This window comes from Megascapheus bottae, chromosome 16 (genome assembly GCF_031878675.1).
Source record: "Megascapheus bottae isolate mThoBot1 chromosome 16, mThoBot2.hap1, whole genome shotgun sequence".
In the NCBI taxonomy this organism is placed as follows: Eukaryota; Metazoa; Chordata; class Mammalia; order Rodentia; family Geomyidae; genus Megascapheus; species Megascapheus bottae.
Genome location: NC_143524.1, coordinates 22,907,112 through 22,930,898, shown reverse-complemented (window position 1 = coordinate 22,930,898; position 23,787 = coordinate 22,907,112). Strand labels below are relative to the sequence as shown.

Genomic DNA, 23,787 nt, shown 5'->3' with positions numbered 1-23,787 from the left:
GATAACCAAATAGAATTTTATTTAAATTTTTATTAATATAGTTTTTATATCATATTTCAAATGTCATGTTCTACAAACAAGTATTCAAGAAAAAAATCTCAATATGCAATCACCGGCACATAAATTTAAGAACATAATTAAAATTAAGCTGAGTCTTTTTATGTCGTAGATACGTGTCAATCTATATATCAATGCATATCTATAGAATATATATCCTATCATATACCTGTATGTCTGTTTAGATCTCCAAATTTATGTCAATGACGTGGAGTACTTGGGTATTGAGTCATCGCTCTTATACTGTTTATATCTAATATCCACTTATCAAGGAGACCATGTGCCTTTTGTTCCTTTGGTCTCAACTTATCTCATTCAGCATGATTTGCTCTAGTTTCATCCACTTCCCAGCGAATGCCATTATTTTATCTTATCTGTTGGCTATGTAGAATTCCATTGTATATCTGTACTAAATTTTTTGTATCCATTCGTCTGTAGTGAGGCATCTGGGTTGTGTCTAACACTTTTTTTGAATGTAAATATTTTCTGTGAATCTGAGCACCATCTATGAGCTTAATAGTTGTAAGTTGTAAGTAACTGTCCTTGTAAGTAGTTATGTCATAGTGAACAAATTAACCACTATCTTTGTCAATGTATATCTTAGAGTCAATACAAAAGCACACAAAAATTATGTGAAAATACATAAACAAATATATATTGTAATTATTAATTATGATAAGTAAAGTTGGAAAGGTATTCCCAGGTGGGAGGACAGTGGGGATACTTTAGTTGTATTCAAGCAAGACCTTTCTGAAGAAGAAACATTAGGGCCGGGAGTTTGGCCTAGTGGTTAAAGTGCTTGCCTAGCATGCACGAAGACCCGGGTTTGATTCCTTGGTACCACATACATACAAAAAAGCCAGAAGTGGTGCTGAGGCTCAAGTGGTAGAGCTCTAGCCTTGAGAAAGTCCAAGGACAGTGCTCAGGCCCTGAGCTCAAGCCCAGGACTGGCAAAAAAAGAAAAGAAAAGAAAGAAACATTAAAAATAAGACTAGAATAATCATGAAAAAAAATCTACTGGTCCAATAACTGTTCTTGCCATAGTAAGTAATGGATATGTTACAAAAGGAATAATGTTGCTTTCACAAAAAGTTCAAGTCTTGATCAATGACTTGAAAGGCTCTTGTGGCTGAAACAAGTGTGACACAAGAAGCTAGGTGGAGGATGAGTTAAAAGAGTTAGGCAGGAATCTAGTTGCTCTATATAGGGTACAGAGTAGAAGCCAAAATAGAAGAAATCTGGGAGAATACCTTGAGTGGGGGAATTAATTATTTGGATTGGTAACTTATCTTTACTCACCAAGAATTGGTTACTTACCTCTTGGGTGTTTGGGTTAAACTGAAAATGTATGTTTCATAGACTGTAAAGGTACACTGACTAGAGAATTATTATATGTTTATATTGGTAGCAGTCATTCAGATGATGTGTATTTCTTACATCTTAAAGTTCCTAGGTCCAAACAAGGTTAGGTTTTGGAAGGTAGAGCTAAAGGGATTGACAGAGTGAACAAAGTGTGAGTAGTGAACTTTAAGCTGAAAAAAAAATTGAAGATAATTTCTATTAATATGTAAAAAGAAAGGATAGTGATATTAAAGAACAAATAATACCAAACAAATCCCCAAAATATTGAGGAAACTATTCTAAACTGTAGCTTTGGGTTAGGATTGTGAAGGTAATAAGAGACAAGTGGGGCTACTTCAAAAATATGTCCCCTACAGAAAATGCCCTAGTAACTTATAAGCTTTACTGCACTAAGAAATGCAAATTGAAACCAAAGGAACACTTTGTCAATTTTCAGATATTTAAAGTAAGAGTGTCCAGTGATAAAGATGATATGAAAAAGATATTTGTATTAATTTTGGGAATGTGAAAGTTTGACTATACATTATCATTGTTACTATTAAACTATTATACCATTTCTAGAAACTTATTACAAAGAAAATGACATTTAATGTAGTTTGAACTATGGAAGTTTATTTCTCACAGTTCTGGAGACTTGGAAGTCCAAAGTCAGGGTGCTGACATGATTAGGTTTTGATGGGAGCCTAGTTTCTTTATAAATTGATGTCACTGTCAGTAAACATGGTAGAAAGGCAGGCAGACTCCCTTACGCCTCCTTTATTAGGATCTCATTTATGAGGCCTTTATTCTCATAACTTTGTCACCCCCAACCTACCTTCACCCCCTATTTGGTCAAACATGAATTTCGTGGTGAGGAAGACACGAATATTAAAACTATAATGAATAAACAATGACTCATATCTCTCCCAATTGATTCTGTTTTCTCAGTGAAAAAGTCATAGCTGAGGAGGAAGATGGAGGAAAAGACCTATTGAAGGCCTGAGTAAAACAGGAAAAGTGTGAATTTGCCATCTAGGAAAAGGAATATTTGATGGGATTGTTCCAGATTGCCTTAAGAGCCTATTGAATTGGTTATTATATTGTTTTTAAATTTAAAATCTACCAGTCCATCTTCATGTTCTTAGTATTTCATCAGCCATGACCCAGAGCTTGCTGCTGATCATGCTCCCTTCCTGCCCTTAACTACATTCCTAGACTTCATTTGTCCTTGTCTTAGTTGAGTTTCCATGGCAAAGACTCAAGTCAGTGTTAGGTGAAAAGCATCAAAGAAGAAAAATCAGTAAATGGCAGCCTTCAGGGTAACAGTAATGAAATTTTTAACTTGAAAATTACTTGTGAATAGACTTCACAATCTCTATACTCACATGCAAATTATATGCTAATATAACTTCAGCTGAGCAAGCTATTTGTACAGTTATTTGGACACATATTGTCTCTACTGCCTTCTAAGTGTATCTCGGTATTTGTCATAGGTGAATACCTGAAATATACATGCAAATAGATTTGGGTAAGACAAATTATATTTTCTCATTGGTTTTATAATAATGTCAAAAGTGCTTCATCTTCAGTTTAAATCATTTCTAATTAAGAATAATAACAGGTTTTCTTATTTCTGCCCCTTACAAGTGTTTCTCTCAAGTAATTAAATCAATATTGAAATTATAAGAAGTTATTTTTTTTTAGGCTCTCTTTCTTTCTTTCTTTTTTTTTTTTTTTTTTTTTTTTGCCAGTCCTGGGCTTGAGCTCAGGGCCTGAGCACTGTCCTTGGATTTTTCTCAAGGCTAGAGCTCTACCACTTGAGCCTTAGCACCACTTCCAGCTTTTTCTAAGTATGTGGTACCAAGGAATCGAACCCGGGTCTTCATGCATGCTAGGCAAGCACTCTACCACTATGCCAAACTCCCAGCCCCATAAATTATTATTTTCTAAACCCAGCAGCAAATCATTTTAATGAAAATAATCATTCTTTGAGCTTTGTAAATTTTTAATCATTTTCATTGTCTTTAAAGAGTTATACAAAGAAGTTTCAACTCAACATGTCATTTTGTATACAGTGCATCTTGATCAATGTTTCACCTCATCATCCCTCCCATATATCAAAACCCTATCCATACCCTCAGTTATGTGATCCCATTTTCATGTATGTTTATAGACTGTATGACTCTATTCAGCACCGCTCTCCTAACCCTCTCTTCCTCCCTTAGGCAAGATTCATTTTAGCCTCCTATTAATTTTATAAAACTATTCATTTTTCAAAGCAGGTTAGCCATGGAAATCCACCACTGCGTATGCCATACTTTACTTAATTTGATCATGTATATATGCATTTTCCCCTTTATGTGTTTTTACAAATGTTTATATTTGGGATCCAACTTCAAAACACGAGAGAAAACACATATCCTTTGTCTCTCTGTTCTGAGCCTAACTTCACTCACAAATGATGTATCATTCTTTTTTTTTTACTTGTAATTTCTTTTTTTAATTTAATTTTATTTTACTGTAAAGAGGGTTACAGTTATATTCGCCAGATAGAAAGTGCCTTATTTCTCACACATTGATATCCCTTCTCGTGTTTTTATCCCCATTTCCCTCCCCCCCAATCTTTTTCCCTTCCTATTTCAAATAAACAAATATATATATACATGTATATATATATATATATATATATATATATATATATATATACAAACACACACACACACACACACACACACACACACCAGGTAACAAAGTCAGATACTGTAACAATATGAGATTAACCAAAGGACAGCACAAGAGAAGAGTAAAAAACAGTACATTAAGAACAACAGTCACTCATAATTAAGCCCTTGTTTCCATATCCTTGAGGTCCATTAATTTGACCTCATCCTATATGGCCTTATGTAGGAAATGATATATAATTCTTACTGATAAAGGAATAGAGGGGAGGGGAGGGAGAGAAAGAGAGAGAAAGAGAGAATCCCAACAGGGTTTCCTTCTTCCCAACTCCTCTTACTAGATTTATAAACATATATACATACATACATACATACATACATACATATGCACACACACAGAAAATATCCTAGAAATTAAAGAATTTTAATGAAAAAGCCAAATTTCAAGATATGTGTATTTATGTATATATAATATATATATAACTTGGAAATATTAGTGCACATAATGTATGGTGGCTAACAACACAGTATTTTAATGTCAAAATTATATACATGATATCTAAAATATTTTCATCCTACGTATCCAAATATATTCATAATTAATATGCCCAAATGTATTGATTTCTCCCATTTTTATCTTAGAACTCCTTTAGTTGGAATTTTTTATTTTATTACTTACAAAGCTGATAATTGTATTTTTTTAAAGAATTTATTAATGTTGATTTTTACATATTTTAAATGACAAGTTTAACATACAAGTGTTCAAGGAGAGAATCTCTATTTACAGTCACTGGGACTTAGTATTTAGAACTTAATCACAATTAGTATTTAGAACTTAATCAAAATTTGATAATTGTATTTTTATGTAGATTTTAAATAAAAAAGATTAAGGTATATTTGCTTTATGTCTGCTTTTTCCTAATTTTTTGAGAGATGATTTCCCTTTGTAGTTCAGATTAACCCAGAGTTCACAATGTAACCCAACCTCACCTCAAACTCACAATATTGATTGTTTCAACCTTCCTCCCAAATGCACAGTTGTACACCACCATACCCAGCTTTGTCTTTATTGGGATTAAAACCCAATTTATAAGAATTTATAATGGACTTAAGCAACTTATTAGAAAGAATTAAATATGTAGCTGGGTGATGTGGGTCACGCCTGTAATCCTAGCTACTCAGGAGGCTAAGATCTGACTATCAGGTTCAAAGCCAGCCCAGGCAGTAAAGTCCATGAGATTTATCTTAACCACTAGAAAACCAGATGTGGCATTGTGGCTTTTGGGATAGGGTGGTAGACTTTAGCTGATGAGCTCAGGGACAACACCCAGGCCCAGGGGTAGGATGGTAGCCTTGTGCTGAAGAGCTCAGGGACAGTGCCCCAGGCCCAGAGTTCAAGCCCCATAACCAACAAAATAAGAAAAGAGAAGAAAAGAAAAGAAAATATGTAACCTAGCAAAGGAACTGAATAAATGTTTCTCTAAAGAAGACACATTGACAGTGGGGTCTATGAAAAAATAAGTTTAACATTATTAACCATTCCTATTGAAACTACAAAGATATATCTCGTGCTTGGTACTATTGTCAGAAGAAAAAAGATGTGTCAGTGAGCATATACACACAAAAGAAATACTGTATACTGTTTGTGGCAATATAAAATAGTACAATCATTGTGTGGAAGCTCCTCTAAAACTTCAAAATGGAACTACTAAATCCAACAATATTAGTTCTGGGCATATATCTAAAGGAAATGAGGTTAGTAAGTTAAAAGACTATTCACAAATGCCAAGATAGGGAATTAGCCCAAGTGTTCATCCACAGATGAGGGAAGGAAATACAATGTATGTATATATACACACACACAAACTCTTGAGAAGGGGAGGAATTCTGTGTAACCATAAAGAAGAAAATCATGCCATTTCAGCAACATAGATGAAGCTAGAGAACATTGTGCTAAAGAAAATAAGCCAGAAAGACTATTACTACAATGTGCTATGTTTTTATCATCAGTATTATTTTACTATATGAAATAATAGATGGATTACTAAGTGCAAAGTAAAATACACCTTTGTTTAAACCAGAGTGACTTTCGTTAAATAACTGACTTCAATTTCCTTCTTGGGTTTTGGAGCAGATTTAGTTAGCCTCTACAAAACATATTGACCCAGATAGGAACTGCAACTTTTGCATTCAATAGTAACACTGTCTTCTGAAAAGTGAGCTAACTAGGGCAAATGCGTTAAGATAGGAGTCACAAATTTCTTAAAGCATATTACTTACAGTCACATCTCTTCATTTTCTGGAGTAGAAAAAGTATCTCTCATAATCAACTGTTTTCAGTGAAAATGGAGTAATAATATCACCAAATCCTTCCTTAGCTGGAGGCACATTTGTTTTGCACAGGGGAGCATCCTTTCCTCATGATTCTCTTTGTTTCTGTAGGCTGTATACTTTTGAATTAGCTTCATCTGTTCAGTAATGTGTTTACAGAGCTAAAGATGTATTTTTACTGACCCACCTACCATTCAGTCATATATCCTAACTTGTTTATATTCTTTACTGTTACATGTATGCTTCAAATTACAATATATTCTTTCTTTAGGTCACTTTTTTTCTCCCTATGCATCTGCTACGTTTAGGATGAAAATAAAGAAGATAACAAGTTATTTAACAGCATTAAATACACTAAATACATCCTTGTCAAAGGAATAACTATACTCCAGAGCCTCATTGTCATGACAGTTACATTGCCTGATATGCAGAATATTACTTCAGTTAGTATGAATCAGATTGTCTTTATTTTTACTAAATACTATTTGTAAGTGCCCTGAAATATCTCAAGTATTATTTTTTGAAAGTCTCAAGTATATCCTCGAAGCATTTTACTGTTTTTAAATAACACCAGTGCTAGTATGCATTCTGTAAATAATTGAAGTTAGTTTCTTAAATTCATATATTTATATTGTTATTCTAACAAAGGAAGTAGATAATAACCAATAAGTTGAACACAGACTATATTCATCTATTTATGTGTCCTTTAAGAGATCAAGTTTTAAAATTACTATTGTTTTATCAGCTTGTTCTAAAAACATTAAAACTTTGATGTAAGGTGGTTCAGGTGATCAGAACATTGATTTAGGTATACTTAGCAGAGCAGTTCATTAACTATGTGTTAATTATGTATGATTACTCTTGAAAGGCTATGGTGGCTTCATCTTTTAGGTTGCTTCATTAAATCATTAATTTTCTTGGAGGTAACTAAGCCTGACATAATTAAGTGATTTCAGTCTCCACAGATTTTTATCTTTCCATGATGTCAGGAATACTGAGCAAGTTAATAGGAGGTGTTGTAACTTAATCTCTTCATGTATTGGCTTTCTATTTAGGACTACAAAGTTTTATTTTTAAGTAATACAGTAAATATAAATTTTTTTAATTACATACATGTTTTTCACTTTCTGTGTAATAAGCATTTTTATGTATTTGAACCGTTTCTCAACAACAGTTCTTTGACTCATGGCTACATAAAGCTGCTTCAGTTTATCCAGAACATCATTTATAAGGAAGGATTTGATGGATCCAATCCCCAGGTACTTAATACTTTCAAAACCTTTTATAGTCATGTATGTAATGCTATTTACAACTTCTCTAGGGGCAGACCCTGAAGGTCTTTTAAAAAAGTGAACAAATTGTTTTCAAGCACACACAGGAAAGCTTCATTTGTCTGTTAAAATTATGTCGAGTGTTAGCTAACTTCTCAGTGGACGCACCTAAAATGTACATTGTCAACACTATTTTTAATGCCTATTTGTCACTTCTGAGATTGATGTCTAGCTATATTTTAAAAATTACTGATTTTTAAAAGCCTTGTGGTTTTTCTAGATAAAGTTTTTGTATTTGTAATTCAGTACTTCATTTCAAGTTACATTATATGGAAAAAGTACCTCAAGATTTCATTTCTTGGGCTGGGAGTTTGGCCTGGTGGTAGAGTGCTTGCCCAGCATGCCAAAGCCCTGGGCTCAATTCCCTGGTACCACATACACAGAAAAAACCATAAGTGGTGCTGTGGGTCAGTGGTAGATCTCTAACTTTGAGAAAGCTCAGGAACTGTGCTCAGGCCCTAAGTTGAAGCCCTAAGACTGGCCAAAGAAAAGATTTCATTTCTTATTATTATATTTTCGCATTATTTCACTGAAGAAAAGATGCATTGTATTTACTAAATGAAAACATTTTATAGTTTAACTGGTCTCTCTATCTCCCATTTCTAAACCTTAAAATTGCCACTATCAAGGATGTTCAATTAGATTTAAAGAAGATGAGGAAGTTTTTTTGTTTTTGAATTTCTCAGTGATTTTAATTGCACTACCACTAAAAGATTTGCATTATACTAGTATTATTTTTTATACTTGTATTATTTTAACAGAAGTATTTCTGAAGCACTATTATACTTATTAAAGACAGAGAAGCAATAAATATTTTAGCATTCTCAGGCACACAGTTGCTACTAACTCATAGATTTTCAAATATTACCATTAATTTTGCTGCTATATTTAACAGTGTCTCCATGACAAAATAAATAATTTTTGAATTAGTCTTAATTGCCAGTTTAATAGTAGTTTGAGAAAATGTATGTGTGCTTGGCAAATCACATTTAATCATAGACAGCTTTTCATATATCCTACAGTTTGGGACATTTAATACAATTTTGTTTTGTCATTGTTGCTCCATTTTTGGTCCTAGCTAAGATTTATGGATACCATGTCTTCTCTTTGGTGCCATTACTCGTCTGGAGAGGCAAATTGGTCCCTGACAGACACCTCTCCCCACGTACTGTGGTAACTATGGAAACAGGCATGTCATAACAGTTCCTATGGCACAGTGTGCAAAGCTGCTGCTCTTGCAAGATGATGACATATTTTCTGAGAGCAAGAAATTTTGTAGAATACAAAACAGTAAAGACAATAGAAAAAGGAATCGGTAGATACATACACATAATGACATACATTCTAAGAATCCTTAATAAGTTACTATTAGAATAAAATGCAATTTATGGTGCTTAATTGCTTACTGGGTTTAAAGAAAACCATTTTCAAGAAACATTCAATTCTTTTTTCATAATAACAATTATACACCAAGCTGAAGCTAGTTTTGTTTTTTGACCAAGAGTTTCTATTACTACTGACTTTCATAAAGAGAATTAAGAATTAAGGTAAGCATTTGTATGTCCAAATACCAAGAATGTTTAAAACTTTAAATTAAAATGTGCCAATATATTATTTTAAAAGTGAAATCCCAATTTCAATGAAATGAAAATATAGTGAATAGCTTTCTATATTATTAGACTGCGTAAATAACAGCAATTTTGTTTGAACTTTTACGAGGTTTTTGTTTCTTTGTTTTTGTGCCTGTTGTAGGGCTTGAACTCAGAGCCAGTGCTGTCCCTGAGCTTTATTTTGCTCACCACTAGTGCTCTATCAATTGAGCCACAGTTCTGTTTCTGGAATTTTGGTGGTTAACTGGAGATAAAAGTCTCATGGACTTTCCTGCTTGGGCTGCTTTGAACCATGATCCACAGATCTCAGCCTCAGAGTAGCTAGTAGTTTTACACTAGCTACTAGTGGCTAATGAGCCGCTGGCACCCAGCGGGCAGGAGTTTACTGACTCAATACTAGGTACTATGGGCTGAAATATTGCTGATCTCTAGTTTTTTCTGAATGGTAACTCGGGATATACTGATGCTGCTCTCTTTTTACCTTCACATTTCATTCAAATTTTTTATCCTGAGATAGGAAAATGAACCTTAAATTCTTGCCATTTTACTTAAACTTTAAAGTTCTGATTAATAAACAAAGGAAAATCCAGTCATATGTATTCTATTTGATACACACAGATTCTTTTTCATCAGAAAACACATTTAAACTGGCATGTAATCCCAAATCTGACATTAAGAAAGAACAATTTATTTTTCTCATCAGAATTGTAATAATGATTTCCCAAATATTTGCATATGCCAGGTTTTGTTAGCACCTCTATTTGTTTTCCCAAATTATGCTAGATTGCTACAAAAAGCATTTACAAAACATGTTTTCAGTTAGAATAACCCAAACAACCCAGTAGAACTTGTTATAAACACAGATGTTTACAAACCCCTGACAATCATCCTAGCTTTACTGTTAGGATTTTTTTTTTTTTTTTTTTTTTTTTTTGCCAGTCCTGGGCCTAAGCTCAGGGCCTGAGCACTGTCCTTGGATTTTTCTCAAGGCTAGGGCTCTATCACTTGAGCCTCAGCACCACTTCTGGCTTTTTCTAAGTATGTGGTACCAAGGAATCAAACCCGGGTCTTCGTGCATGCTAGGCAAGCACTCTACCACTAGGCCAAACTCCCGGCCCCTACTGTTAGGATTTTTAAAATACTGTTTCCTTACAATTATCAGGTACTGCTATTATAACCTGAAAATTAGTAGCTTTGGGTTTTATATGTTCATCTATTACATTTTGTTAAAAATATTGGAGATGTTATTACTAAATAAAAGTTTAGAATTGACTGCTAGAGGTTCATGACTGTGAATACTAGCTTCTTAGGAGGCTGAGGTCTGGAAAACTGTGTTTCGGAACCCGCTGGAGCAGAAAAGCCAACAGGAAGCCATGCTGGAATCATAGTTCATGTAGTAGAGTGCCAAAATAAAGAGCAAGCTGAGCAAGTCCAAAACTCTGGGATCAATCAACTCCAGTACCCATTCCCACCCCATCCCCATTAAAAAAAAAAAAGAAAAATCAATCTTTGGGCTTGAACTCAGTTCCTAGGCAATGTCCTTGAGCTTTTTTGGTCAAGAAGTGTGCTATACCACCTGAGTCACAGTTCTGGGCTTTGAGTGTTAATTGGGGGTATTAGTCTCATGGGAACATTTCTGCGCAGCTGTATTTGAACCACAGTACTTAGATCTCAGCCCCCTGGTAGCTAGGATTACAGGCGTGAGCCACTGACACCCAACTCACAAGTTATTGTTTATTGCAAGACTTATAGAATTGTGTAACCCTGAAGTTACAAACATTTAAAATTACCTGTGGCTTCTTAGATCTTATTTGACCTGTCTGAAATATAATTCTTAAAATAGTCAAAGGTTCGATTTTAAGCTTGAAGCCTGTCATATCCTTATTTTCCAAAAATGAAGAAAGACTATTTTTTTGTTGTTTGATATCATTTGTTTCTTGTTTGTTTGTACACAGTCTTGCTATATGGCCAGGGTAGCCTTGAATTCCTAAATTAAAATGATCCTCCTCACTCAGCCTCCAGGATAACCTAAGTCTATAGGCACACCCATCTGCCTAATTTAGTTCCCTTTTGTCTTTTGCTGTTTTTGGCAATGGGGCTTGAACATTATCTACCAGCATCAACTAGTTCTGTTATTTTTTTATATCTGTATATTACTATTACTACATACCATGTCTGTTGCCATTAGATAAAAAGAAATGTCTTCTATTATTAAGAAAATCTATTTATTTACATCCCTCTCACTTTCTTGTAGAAAAAACAGAAAAATATTTTAAGAATAGGAATTCAGAGTCTTGGATCACCTTTATGGGGAGATGACATTTGTTGTTCTGAAAATTATGACAGCGGTCACAGCCTTACCAAGTTTCTGTATATTCTCCGTGGACTTCTGCGAACCTCTTTGTCAGCTTGTATCATTACAATGCCTACACATCTTATTCAGGTAAAACTTTTCAAAAAACTGCCTTATCTGACTAGTGGAGAAACATGATAACACAGGTTTTTCATTTTGGTTACTGACAATATTGACCATTTTTTTCAAGTGTTCAATGGCCATTTGAGTATCTTCTTTTTTGATTAATTTACTTTGTTGTTATTACAGAGGTAAAGTATAGAGGGATTGCAATTATGTGAGTCAAGTAAGGAGTATATTTCCTTTCATATCGTGTCTTTTGTTCCCCTCTTTCCCAGTCCCAGCCTCCTGTGTCCACCTACAAATTGTTTCTTTAGATATTTTTATTGTAGAATTGATATACAGGAGCATTGCAACCACAAGTTGTGTAGTTTGCCTTCATCAGTGTCCAGTGAACTCGGCTGCTGAATTTTTTTCACTTTTTCTCTAGAGTTCTGTACCTTCCCTTCCCAAAATATACTCATGAATACATAAAGAAAAGAAGACAGAATCATCAAAAAATAAAAATATAAAAAGGAAAAATCTCTTGCTTCCATACATTGGAGTTGAATTTGAGATAAATATGTATATATTATATAATGAGGCATGTAGGCATTGCACTTTTGTGTTTTTCTTCCCCTGAATATCCTCTTTTGGTCTCACTGTATGTGAGTATCTAGAATCCTATATAATTTATCATATCCTAGTATACTTTAGATCGGATTTCAACATATCTGAGACTATATGCTATTTGTTTCTCTGGGCTTGTTCTAGTTCCATTTATATCCTTTTATGTAAATCTTCATTTTTTTATTAGGTGATCTCATTAGCAAGTTACAAAATTCTTCATATATTTTGGTCATAATTTATGTCAGTGCTCTTCCAGTCTCTGATTTATCTTTTTTGTTTTGGGGTTTTTTTTTTTTTTTTGCCAGTCCTGGGCTTGGGCTCAGGGCCTGAGCACTGTCCTTGGGCTTCCTGAAGGCTAGAGCTCTACCACTTGTGACACCGCACCACTTCCAGCATTTTTTTCATGTGTGTGGTACCAAGGAATTGAACCCAGGTCTTCATGCATGCTAGGCAAGCGCTCTACCACTAGGCCAAACTCCTGGCCCCTGATTTATCTTTTTTTTTTTTTTTTTTTGCCAGTCCTGGGCTTGAGCTCAGGGCCTGAGCACTGTCCTTGGACTTTCTCCAGGCTAGAGCTCTACCACTTCAGCTTCAGCACCACTTCTGGCTTTTTTCTATTTATGTGGTACCAAGGAATCGAACCCGGGTCTTCTTGCATGCTAGGCAAGCACTTTAACCACTAGGTCAAACTCTTGGCCCTGATTTATCTTTTTTATAGTATATTTTGAAGATCGGAAGTTTTAAATCTTGATGAAATTTATCAATTTCATAAGTGATTACTTTCTTAACTTTGTTCACTCTTTAATCTTACCATTCTTTGTCTTCACCAGGTTTTTTTAAGAACACACTATCATCATCATCATCATTATTATTATTGTTTTGTCACATGAAACATACCTGTACATGGAGACTAGCACCCACTTATACTCTTAGGAGGAAAAAATAAATGTTCTTTTACTAATAGGCCTATTTAATAATCTCCACTCATAAACTTGGTTAATGACCTGAAAATACAATGAATAGATGGACCCCTTGAGACTTGAGAATTGTGAGGTGGGGAGTATTGCCTAGTGGTAGAGTGCTTGCCTAGCATGCACAAAGCCCTCGGTTCAATTCCTCGGTACCACATACACAGGCAGTGACTAGGATCTGAGTCCAAGACCATAGACTGGAAGAGAGAGAGAGACAGAGAGAGACAGAGAGAGAGAGGAAGAGAGAGAGAGAGAGAGAGACAGAGACAGAGAGACAGAGAGACAGAGAGAGAAACAGAGACAGAGACAGAGAGAGAAACAGAAACAGAGACAGAGAGAGAGAGACAGACAGAAAGACAGAGACAGACAGAGAGGTCTGAGAATTGTGGGGAAAACATGCTATCACCACAGATAAGGTACTCCAACAAGAAATCCTGAAATGGAGATGTTTCCTGGCACTTGTTTCCTCCTATATTTTCTTCTAGATGTTTTATAATATATTTTAATCTAGTGTACTAATGTATTCTATTTTAGTTCTTTATGTAATTTTAATTCATATTCTCAAACCTCTCAAATTTCTTTTGTTAACATTTGTAGCACTACTTAATAAATCAGCATCTACTTCAATCATATAAAATAATAAATAACTTATTACAATGTTCATGAAGGCAGGGCCAGAATTTTATGCATTTCTTTACATATGGCTATACGATATAATAAAATATAAAACATGATGAAAAATTCATACCACAGTACCTAGGTTTTATATGATGCTCAGTAAATATAAATTAAATGAATATTCATTCTTACTTGTGAAATTATTTCTACGACATAATTGCTGAAACTGTGTACATGTTTTTAGTATTTTGTTATGACATACATAGACCTTATTAAAAAAATTTCTTTAAATGTCATTTAAATAGGTCTATGCAATGTATACAACATATTTCAATACTATACCTGGAAAGTCTGGCATTAATAGTGAATTTTAGTTCCTTGGGCGGTAGAATTTATTTTCAATAATTGTAACTCAGTTTTAACTTAAGGGCTTTTTTTTATTAAAGAATTTATTAACATTGATTTTTATATCATATTTTAAGTGACATGTTTAACAAACGAGTGTACAAGAAGGGAATCTCTATATACAGTCACTGGCACTTAGTTTTTAGAACATAATCAAAATTATGCTAAGGGTTTGTATATCATAAATAAATATTAATTATGAAATAAAACATTCTAATACCTAAATTATGATTATGTTCTTGAAACTGCATAAATATTATGAGAAAATATTCTGTACATATGATTGTATTTATTTCATTGTTAATGATATTGTTATAGTCAACATTGTCACTCATTTCTTTTTTATATTTTTATTTTTTTATTGTTGGGGTAATATATAGAGGGGTTACAGTTATATTCGCCAGTTAGTAGGTGCCTTACTTCTCATACATGATACCCCTTCTCATGTTTTTGTCCCCATTTCCCTCCACAATCATATTGTTGTCACTCATAGTACTACTACCACTGTGTTGATAGTACAACTGTCTGTGGTATAACTGTAAGTAAAAGATAGCTTTTTCCTCTGTTCTCAAACATCACCTAATTAATAAATATCAGGTCCAATGTCTTTCTTTGACTCCAGCTTCAACCATTTTTATAGTCAGAACATGGTTTCTTTAATGATCACAAAAACATACAAGATAACTGTGATGTCAATTACAAGGAATTTATATAGTTATAAATAAATAAAAACAATTGTGGAACAAATATACATTTATATATGTGATCCTTCAAATTTATTTAAAAGAACCCTATTCAGAGCACTTCAAGGGGAAATCAAAAAGAAACATATTTAGAAAGTGATTTTGCCTTTTTAGATTAGATTCCAGCCTCACTGAATGTATGTGTGGTAGTGATTCCTCCAAGTCTCTTTTTTAGCTGTGTTTTTTTCCCAGTCCTGGGGCTTGAGCTTAGGGCCTGAGCACTGGCCTCAGTGCTCAGTTGAGCCACAGCACCACTTCTGGCTTTCTCTATGTGTATGGTACCAAGGAACTCAGGTCTTCATGCATGCTAAGGTAAGCACTCTTACCACTAGGCCAAACTTCCAGCCCTAAGTCTCTTTTTAAAGAAACAGCGGTGATACTGTCAAATTACACCAAGTAAGGCCATCTACACTATGGATCAAATAATGATTGACTGATTTGGGAAAGTGGATATCTGGACATAAGCAATATGTTATTTTGAATACCTTGTCAATATTTTAACCTTTAAATAGAGAAGGAATATGCTAGAAGAAGCATACTTTAAATGTATGTTGTTTAACATGCCAATAAAGTAGTATGAAATGAAAATAACAAAATATCAAGTCGAACTTTTGTGACTAGTTTATTTGGTAATGCCTATAATCCTAGCTACTCAAGAGACAGCCCATGAAGCAAAGTTTGTCAGGTCTCTATCTCCTGAATCACCAGCAAAAACCAGGGCTGGAGGTTTGGTTCAAACCTAGAAAATGTGAGGCTCTGAATTCAAGCCCTATTACTTCCAAATGTAATAACTAAAAATAGTAAATAAAAATAACTAATTAATAAAACTGCTTTTTTAATATTAACTCATTTAATCCTTATACTAACTTTATATGGATGTTAATGATATAATAATTTTCTTAGACCACATACCTCATTAATGACAGAAGTTAGACTTAAGCAGGAAGTCTGTGCTGTTAACCATCATGTTGTGCTGCTTATTCAATAAGATACGAAAAGGTAGTCAAAAGTAAGGAAAAAATCGGATACAAAGTAGTATGCAATATGAAAAGAACATGTGCTTTTAGAGGAAGAAAGACTTGATAAGTTATTTGGCTTTAGTCAAATCTTTATTAGCCTTAGCCTTTTCATCTGTAATGAACAACAACAACAACAAAAAAACAGGGCTGAAAATAACCAAGCTCAGGGGATTGTCAACAATATATTGACACAGTGCTGGCACATAGTAGGCATTTGGTATACATTAGCAATTGTCATCCTGTTTACATCCTATTTTAGAAAAATGAAAGTCAAGAAACAAGATGGAAAGTCTACCAAGCCATGAGATCCTAGGATCAGTTCCCCAGGACACAGCCCCAAGAAAAGAACAGAAATCTTCCATTTCTTGATTTTAATGGGGCCTGGACTATATTCCTAAGGGGGTTTTTGGGTTTTTGTTTTGTTTTGTTTTGTTTTTGCTCAAGGTTTGTGACTTGATCCATAGCACCACTTCTGGCTTTTTTAAGTGGTTTGTTGAAGATCAGAGTCTCACAGACTTTCCTGTCCAGGCTGGCTTCAAACCACGATTCTCTTTTTTTTTTTTTTTTAATGTGTGACACTAGAAGAATCTTCTCATAAGCCATATATGAGAAGGCCAGAAAGCATGAAGTTAGCTGTCCATACTGATCTTAGTTACATTCACTGTGTTTCAACTAGACTCTTACTAACATTACACATCAGGTTCCTTTTTGTTCTGACCAGTACCATCTCTAGAAACTGTAAATCCAAGTTTCAGTGTGATTTACTAATAGCAGTTGAGATACTGGTTCATTCAACAAATAAACCAGGCACTTTTCTGGGCACTTATGAGAATGCAGTATTGAATACCTCAAAGTCTCCATCTCCAAGTAGCTTTTCTAGCCAGTGAAAGACAGGACATTTGGGTCATGCATGTAGATCATTTGGATATTTGTAGTTGGTTGTAATAGTTTCTCTCAGAAAACAGAAATATATTTTAATGTCTGAAATTGTTATATAATTAAATAGACATCGATAAAGTAACTCTAAATTAAAAAAATACTCTCATCTCTTACAATGGCAAATCAGCCAATCAGTGTACTTATTTTAGTTATTAGCATTCTGTCAGACTTGTACAGTAATGATTAGTTACCCTTTATTGTACTTTTGGCATGCTTCCCATGTTTAATTTCATTGCAGGGAAGGAACACATAGTTAAGGAAATTGCAAAAAGGGGGGAAAAGTTAAAATAGGGAAAATAATGACATTGATTCAAAATTGCTTTTAACTTATTTCTATAATAAGTCTTTAAAGCAAAGTGAATCCAAGTGATTTTTAAATTTGCATTTGAAATATTCCATGTTCATCATCGTAACTTTACCTTGAATTTTTTTATTTTCTTGGAGTTAAAAATTATTTCCATAACAGCAAAGGAAAAAACTAACTACTCTGAAGCAAATGCAAAAGAATTTTTTCTAAAGATCTATTAAGAAAATACTAAACTAATTCTGCATATATGGATATCTTAAAATATATATGTATATCATCTTACGTAATTTTCTCTGTGATGCAATAATGTTTCTCATATTGTCTCTTGCTGAAAAGTTATAACGTGTCTGCCCAAAGACATTGTATGTGAAATGGCTAAGATAAACAGAGCCTTCATTACATGCTAAACTATGAAGTAAAGTATCATTAGAAGGAGCACAACTATGGCCGGCGCCCTCATATTCCAGCATCACTCAGTTCCCAGATCCCTGCTGTGTCGTTGTTCCACTCGCCAAGAAGCCTGTTAAAGAGCCCCCAAGAGCATGTGTACAGCCCTCGATGTTAATACTTAATTGGTGAGGATGGCAAGATGAGAGGACAGCCGAACATGTGGTCTCTCAGACTCAAGCAGTAGACAGACCTTTAGTTATAATAACAGCAGCTGCCACATTATCACAACTCAACTGTTCGAACTCCATTATTGAGTGGAGGTTATCATGGATTTTTTTTTTTAAAAAAAGAGGAAATGTTACATCTAAGAAATATAACTGAAATTTTCTTCAAACTCTTCCTACATAGTAGATTAATTGTAATAATACTGTTTAGACAAATTTCCATAGAAAAGGTGGTTATTATACTTCAGCTGTAATGAACACTCTACTACTTTTTTCTTCATTTAATACCAGAAACAAAAATGATGTTCTCTTTGCAAGTGTAATGAGTTTTTTTGCAGAGTGATATGTCCACATGAAACTGGTCTATAAATGGAAACTGGCATCTAGTAGGAAAATTTATTACCATCTACAAGTTATTCAAACACCCCTAAGTCACCAAGAAGTGAACATTGAAACACTTAGAATTATCATCTAAACAGGGAAAATTTTTTTTCTGTACCTTTTTTGAAGCTTTCCTTAAAAAGATTACATTTTGTTATTGTTATTTATTCAATTTATTCAAGCTATTATAATCTATAACTGAAGAAAAATTTAAAATGTAAACAACCAAGCAAATTTTCCTGTAATTATAATAAAATTGGAATGAAAACTTACTGTTGATTCTAGAACAAACTTAAGTATTGCTAATATTTAATATATTGGCTCAGCCAATGATAGTTCATTAGCTATTTAAATCTTTTATTCAGAACAGATTTCAAACTAGACAATAGCATATTTTTGTTGAGACTTCATTATCATTGGTCAGTTACTAGCCTTACTCAATTTTTGTCATATGATTACTTTCTTAGAATAGTTGATTATCAGCATTTTCTGAATAAATACAAGAAAAAAATTATTTTCTAATAACAATCAGGGAATAAAAACCACATGTGTATATATAAATATATATGTATATACATATATGTATATATGGCTAGAAGAGGTTTGAATTCTAGTTTTAACTAACAGCATTTCAGATCTCCTATAATATTAATATATCTGAGCCTTGAACCCACTGAAATAAATGTTACAGTATGCATCTATGTAGAGAAATTCTGTGTAAATATTTTGATATTCATAAACTTTTGTGTTCATGTTAGGTATTTTATCAGCTAAACTCTAGCTTTCATCTCCCAATTTTAGCTATCAGTTACTAAAAGATAAAACCATATATTCTGGACCCACATTCCTTAGTACCACATACATAGAACAAAGCCGGAAGTGGTGCGGAGGCTCAAGTGGTAGAGCTCTAGCCTTGAGAAAGTCCAAAGACAGTGCTCAGGCCCTGAGCTCAAGCCCAGGACTGGCAAAAAAAAAAAAAAATGTATTCTGAATGTTGAGATTATTTTTTATGAATTACTCTCAAGACAACCTAAACTGAATCTGCCTTTAATTTTTCTAGAGCTTTTCTAAAGCCGACTCTGAAAGTGATTATAAGAACCCAAGGTATATAAAAGCTTTTGAAAGAAGCATTTTTGAAATTAACTGGAACTCATTTTAATTTTATATCATATGTATCAAGTTCTATTCACTTCATATAAGTCTAGTGATTTGTAAATAGTCACATTCTTTGCTTCTGTTTCAAACTGCATACTAGCATCTGATTAACTTTTAAAATGCAAATATAGCTTGTATATACCATATGTTTTATTTATTTTGGGTGAAGAATGATTAAAACATTTTATACAAATAAACTGTGTTAAACATCTTAAGCAGTCTACGTAGACTGTTTTGTCTTGGCGTAAAAATGCACATTAACTAAGGGAAGGGTAAATTTTAAATTGCCAGTAACATTCATGTGCATATTCAAAAGGAAAGATACCATTAGAAACCTTTTATTATGTTTTATCTAACCAAAGTATATTCAGTGAGTCATCAAAACAATATTATTATAATTTAAACTGGCTTTCTGCTTTCTCTAAAATAACTTTATGATATTATAGTTCATATTGTGAGGCATATGTAGTCCCTGTAGTGTTAGTGATTATAAATTAAACATCTATTTAGGGTCAGAGTTTTCAAATGTATCAATGATATAAACAGTGAAATATCTCCTTACCATATGGAGATTGAGTCATCTGTTTGGGCATATGGATTCTTTGGCTGCTGGATTGCATAGTGTTTATATTGCCCAATGTCCAAGTGTGGACACAACCATTCAAAGAGGGGAGATAGGGAGGGGCCTGTGTGTTCAGAAGAGTTGAATAGAATAGAAGAGACGTGTATCTTTTTCACATTTTTTGTTATAAACTGTGTGCTTCATCACATAAAAGTATAACTTTAATCTTACATTTATTTCATAAATAAAATTGCTGCATTTCATCTTTGTGGTTTGAAAGTACCTGAAAAATACCTGGGAGAAAATTTGAATTTTGAATTATTTTTATTTATGTATTTGAACAAACATGTACGTTCCCTTGAACACATCCTATCTTCCAAAAGGGATGCCACTTACTTCTTAATGCTGAGACAAAATGTGCTTGAAACTAATTATAATTTAAACTGTTTAAGTAGTAGGTCAAATATTGTGTCGTAATATTATGTTTTAACCTTTGCTATTAATTACATTTTTACATTATATAAAGAGTTCTAGCTTCTTTAATAATGTTTTCACACCCTATGTAGTTAATCTTTAATGTTGAAAAGGACAAGGATAGAGATTAAATTAGCCTTGTAACCCCTTTCTCTTCCAGGCTGATGATGGAAAATAAAAGCTCTTAGACACAAAATGTAACACTTAGAATTAATATTTAATTAGACTAGCAAATTGTACACTGTGGCTGAAAGCTTCCAAAGAGTTGTTAGTGCCACAATTGACCTACAGGTTTAATAATAACTCACTTCTAGAATCAAGTGCTAGTTCAGCAGAGTACAGCCACTGTAAGAAAGTCCTGAGAGATTAAAATCAGCAAACCAAATGGCAGGCAAGGATTCCTGGGATGGAGCCTTCTGGAAAGCTGGGAGCTGGAATAGCTTTTCAGCCAGGATTCAGATGAGAACAGTGGGTGAAAAAGCTGATCCCTCCTGTTCTGGGAGCTTCTGGTTGTAGGCCAAAATCTTAGAACAGATTTTTACTAAATGTTTTTGCTGCAGCTATTAACTTACATTGAAAACCAAACATTGAATAATTTTTCTATAGAATTTAACTATTTTGTGTAAACATTAGTGTTTAATTCTTTACATATTAGTACATAATATCTGTAAACTCAGATCATTAGATTATCAGATAGGTTTGGCGCTGTACATCTATGCTGTTTTGCTGTGACATGCTGTTTCCGTGTTCCCTGTATAGTTGATTTATATGGTTCATTTCTATATTATTTCATTACGAGGCATTATGCAGAGCCTGAGAGAGAGTTTGGGAAATCCAAACTCCAAGATTTTCTCTAAGAGTATATGTATTTTAACAAGAAAAATTCAAAGGCATCCTTAATTTTAGAAGGCTTTGTAGTATAAACTCAGAACTACATTTTGCAGTGATGTTTGTGATGTAATTCAATTATAAGATAAATAATTGAACATCCTTGAGAAGCATTGGATCCATATGCATGCATATATATACAAACTAATCTGACGGCAATGGAATACCAAGTGTTTGATAACATGCAAATATAGAATAACAGACAGAAAGGTACACCTTACATAATTTATCGGTTATATCTTAAATAATTAAAGAAAAGCTAGTCATTAGTTAAAAATTCAAGCAGGTGAGGACCTTGCCAGCAGAGGGAGTAGTCCTGTCTTCTGTCAGGTTCCCATCATTTTCCCACCTGCCTCAGCCTTTTTCCCAGCCAGTCTCCCATCTGGACCTGGCTCTGTCTGCCTGTTCCTGATGACAGGCTATCATTTTATACTCAATATGGGATTATTCTAAGCTGATTTTAAACTTTAGTATCTTTAACCTGCCACTGCTTCACGAACATCAGCTGGATGCTCTGCTTGATATTTGGATATTAGCAATTGTTTTGCCAGGCAGGCATGCATGAGTTTTTGGACATCTGTGAGTTGTATCTTAAGAGCTTTAAATATAAAAGTGGTTTGATAACATTTCTAATTTAGGAAGTTACTCATAAAACACTATTAAGTATGAAGGAACACATTTTTCTGTGAATAATCTTCATAAAATCAAACTAGATGATGTAAGCCTGTGTAGATACTTTAAAATAATTTTGAATACTCTACTAATCTCCTGTCTCCTTTATTACAATATTTTGTGCTTCTCATTTCTGAAAGGTTTCACTATAAGCAACTTTTAAAATATAGAATAATCTACATGGAAGAAAGCCTGATCTACATGGATATCCTACAGTGATATAGTATTTGAAATCAGTATACATAAATGTAAATAATATTTCTGAAAATAATCCTGTGTTCTAAAAAATCTTTAGTTAAAAAGTATTTGATCATAAACAAAACAAAAAAGATATTACCTCATTGCTTATTTCTAGAAAATATGACATTCAGAGATTTCTTTTATCTTAGAAGTGAAGTATTTTTCCATTACTTCTTTGTACATTTGTTTTATGATATCTCTATACAATTATCATTATGTGATGTTACCAAAGGAGTATATTACATTTAGATTTTTTAACTTGAAAATGTTCTTCTGTATTCTACAGTTAATCGTTACCTTGAAGAAAATTCTATATTAAATCTAGAAAGATTTACTCTAATTTTCTCATTTATTTATTACATATAAGGACTGGTATAATTTTGTTTAATAAAATATTATTCTGTATTAAGCATCGCATGTCATGAATTGAATTATGTCTTCACTAGCAAATAATTTTTAGTAAAATTTTTTAAAAATCTAGTCAACAGAAGTTAAGGTACAACTCTTAGGAAGGTAGGATAAGTTTGTAAAAAGTTAAAAGGTTACAAATAGTACAATTTCTTTTTAATTTTGTACTCTTTATTTCAGTAGAATGGAGCACTTAGCAGGCATGGAGAAATAATTATCTCATTAAAGTATTTTTAGCTTTGTCCTTTAATCTAAACTTAGTCCTTAGGTTTCCTAACAAGAAACATAACTTCTAGTATGTCATATTTCTGTTCATCTTGAATACATGATACTTCCTTATTGAGACATCCCCAAATACACACATTATTACATGTTTTTAAATATCCTTTTAAACTCTTAATTCAATAATTCTTTGATAGTACTTTCATCCAAATCTGATGTGCCCCAACTAAATGATCGCTCTTATATTGCATTTGCTGTCTTTCTTAAATGAAGTAATTAGAGTAGCTAAGATCTTGCTCTTTTTTTTTTGAGACATCACATAAACATTTATTCCCCGCAATCTTCTTGATAATTAATTTATTGGTTACTTTTTAAACTATATTGCTAAAATATTTCTTGGAAATGTATTTCGTACTGGGACAAGTTTCATTTTTTATTTTGTTTAGATAATTAGGTCCAAGAAAATTCAGAAATAGTCAAGGTTTTAAATAGTTGTATTGTTAACTTGGTAAAAATTAAGTAGGTATGTAAACTTTTCACTAGAAAATCATGGGAGCTCTATATCACAATAGCAAAATTTTTTATCTCCTAGCAAATTTACTTATAAAATAAAACTTACATGATCTTTGAACTAAGTAGAAGCATTAATCTTTTATAATGATTAAATAGATATGTTATTCTATAAAATGTTATTAAATATGAAGGCAAGAACTGTTAATATTCTTGTGAAAGTAAAATTTGAATAAAAATAAAAGTGTATAACATTGATTTGCCTTATTTGTTTGTTACTGATATTTTT

General features: G+C 33.1%; 1 protein-coding gene across 2 annotated transcripts in view; it reads left to right on the top strand.

The window, feature by feature from the left end:
- Elp4 (elongator acetyltransferase complex subunit 4) overlaps positions 1 to 23,787 on the top strand; it is a 178,827-nt gene that overhangs the window by 42,552 nt on the left and 112,488 nt on the right. For both annotated transcript variants that reach the window (XM_090347951.1, XM_090347952.1), the window contains exons 6-7: positions 7,582 to 7,666; positions 11,603 to 11,791. In XM_090347951.1, coding sequence (XP_090204077.1) covers positions 7,582 to 7,666; positions 11,603 to 11,791 — 274 coding nt within the window. The remainder of the gene's footprint in view (positions 1 to 7,581; positions 7,667 to 11,602; positions 11,792 to 23,787) is intronic.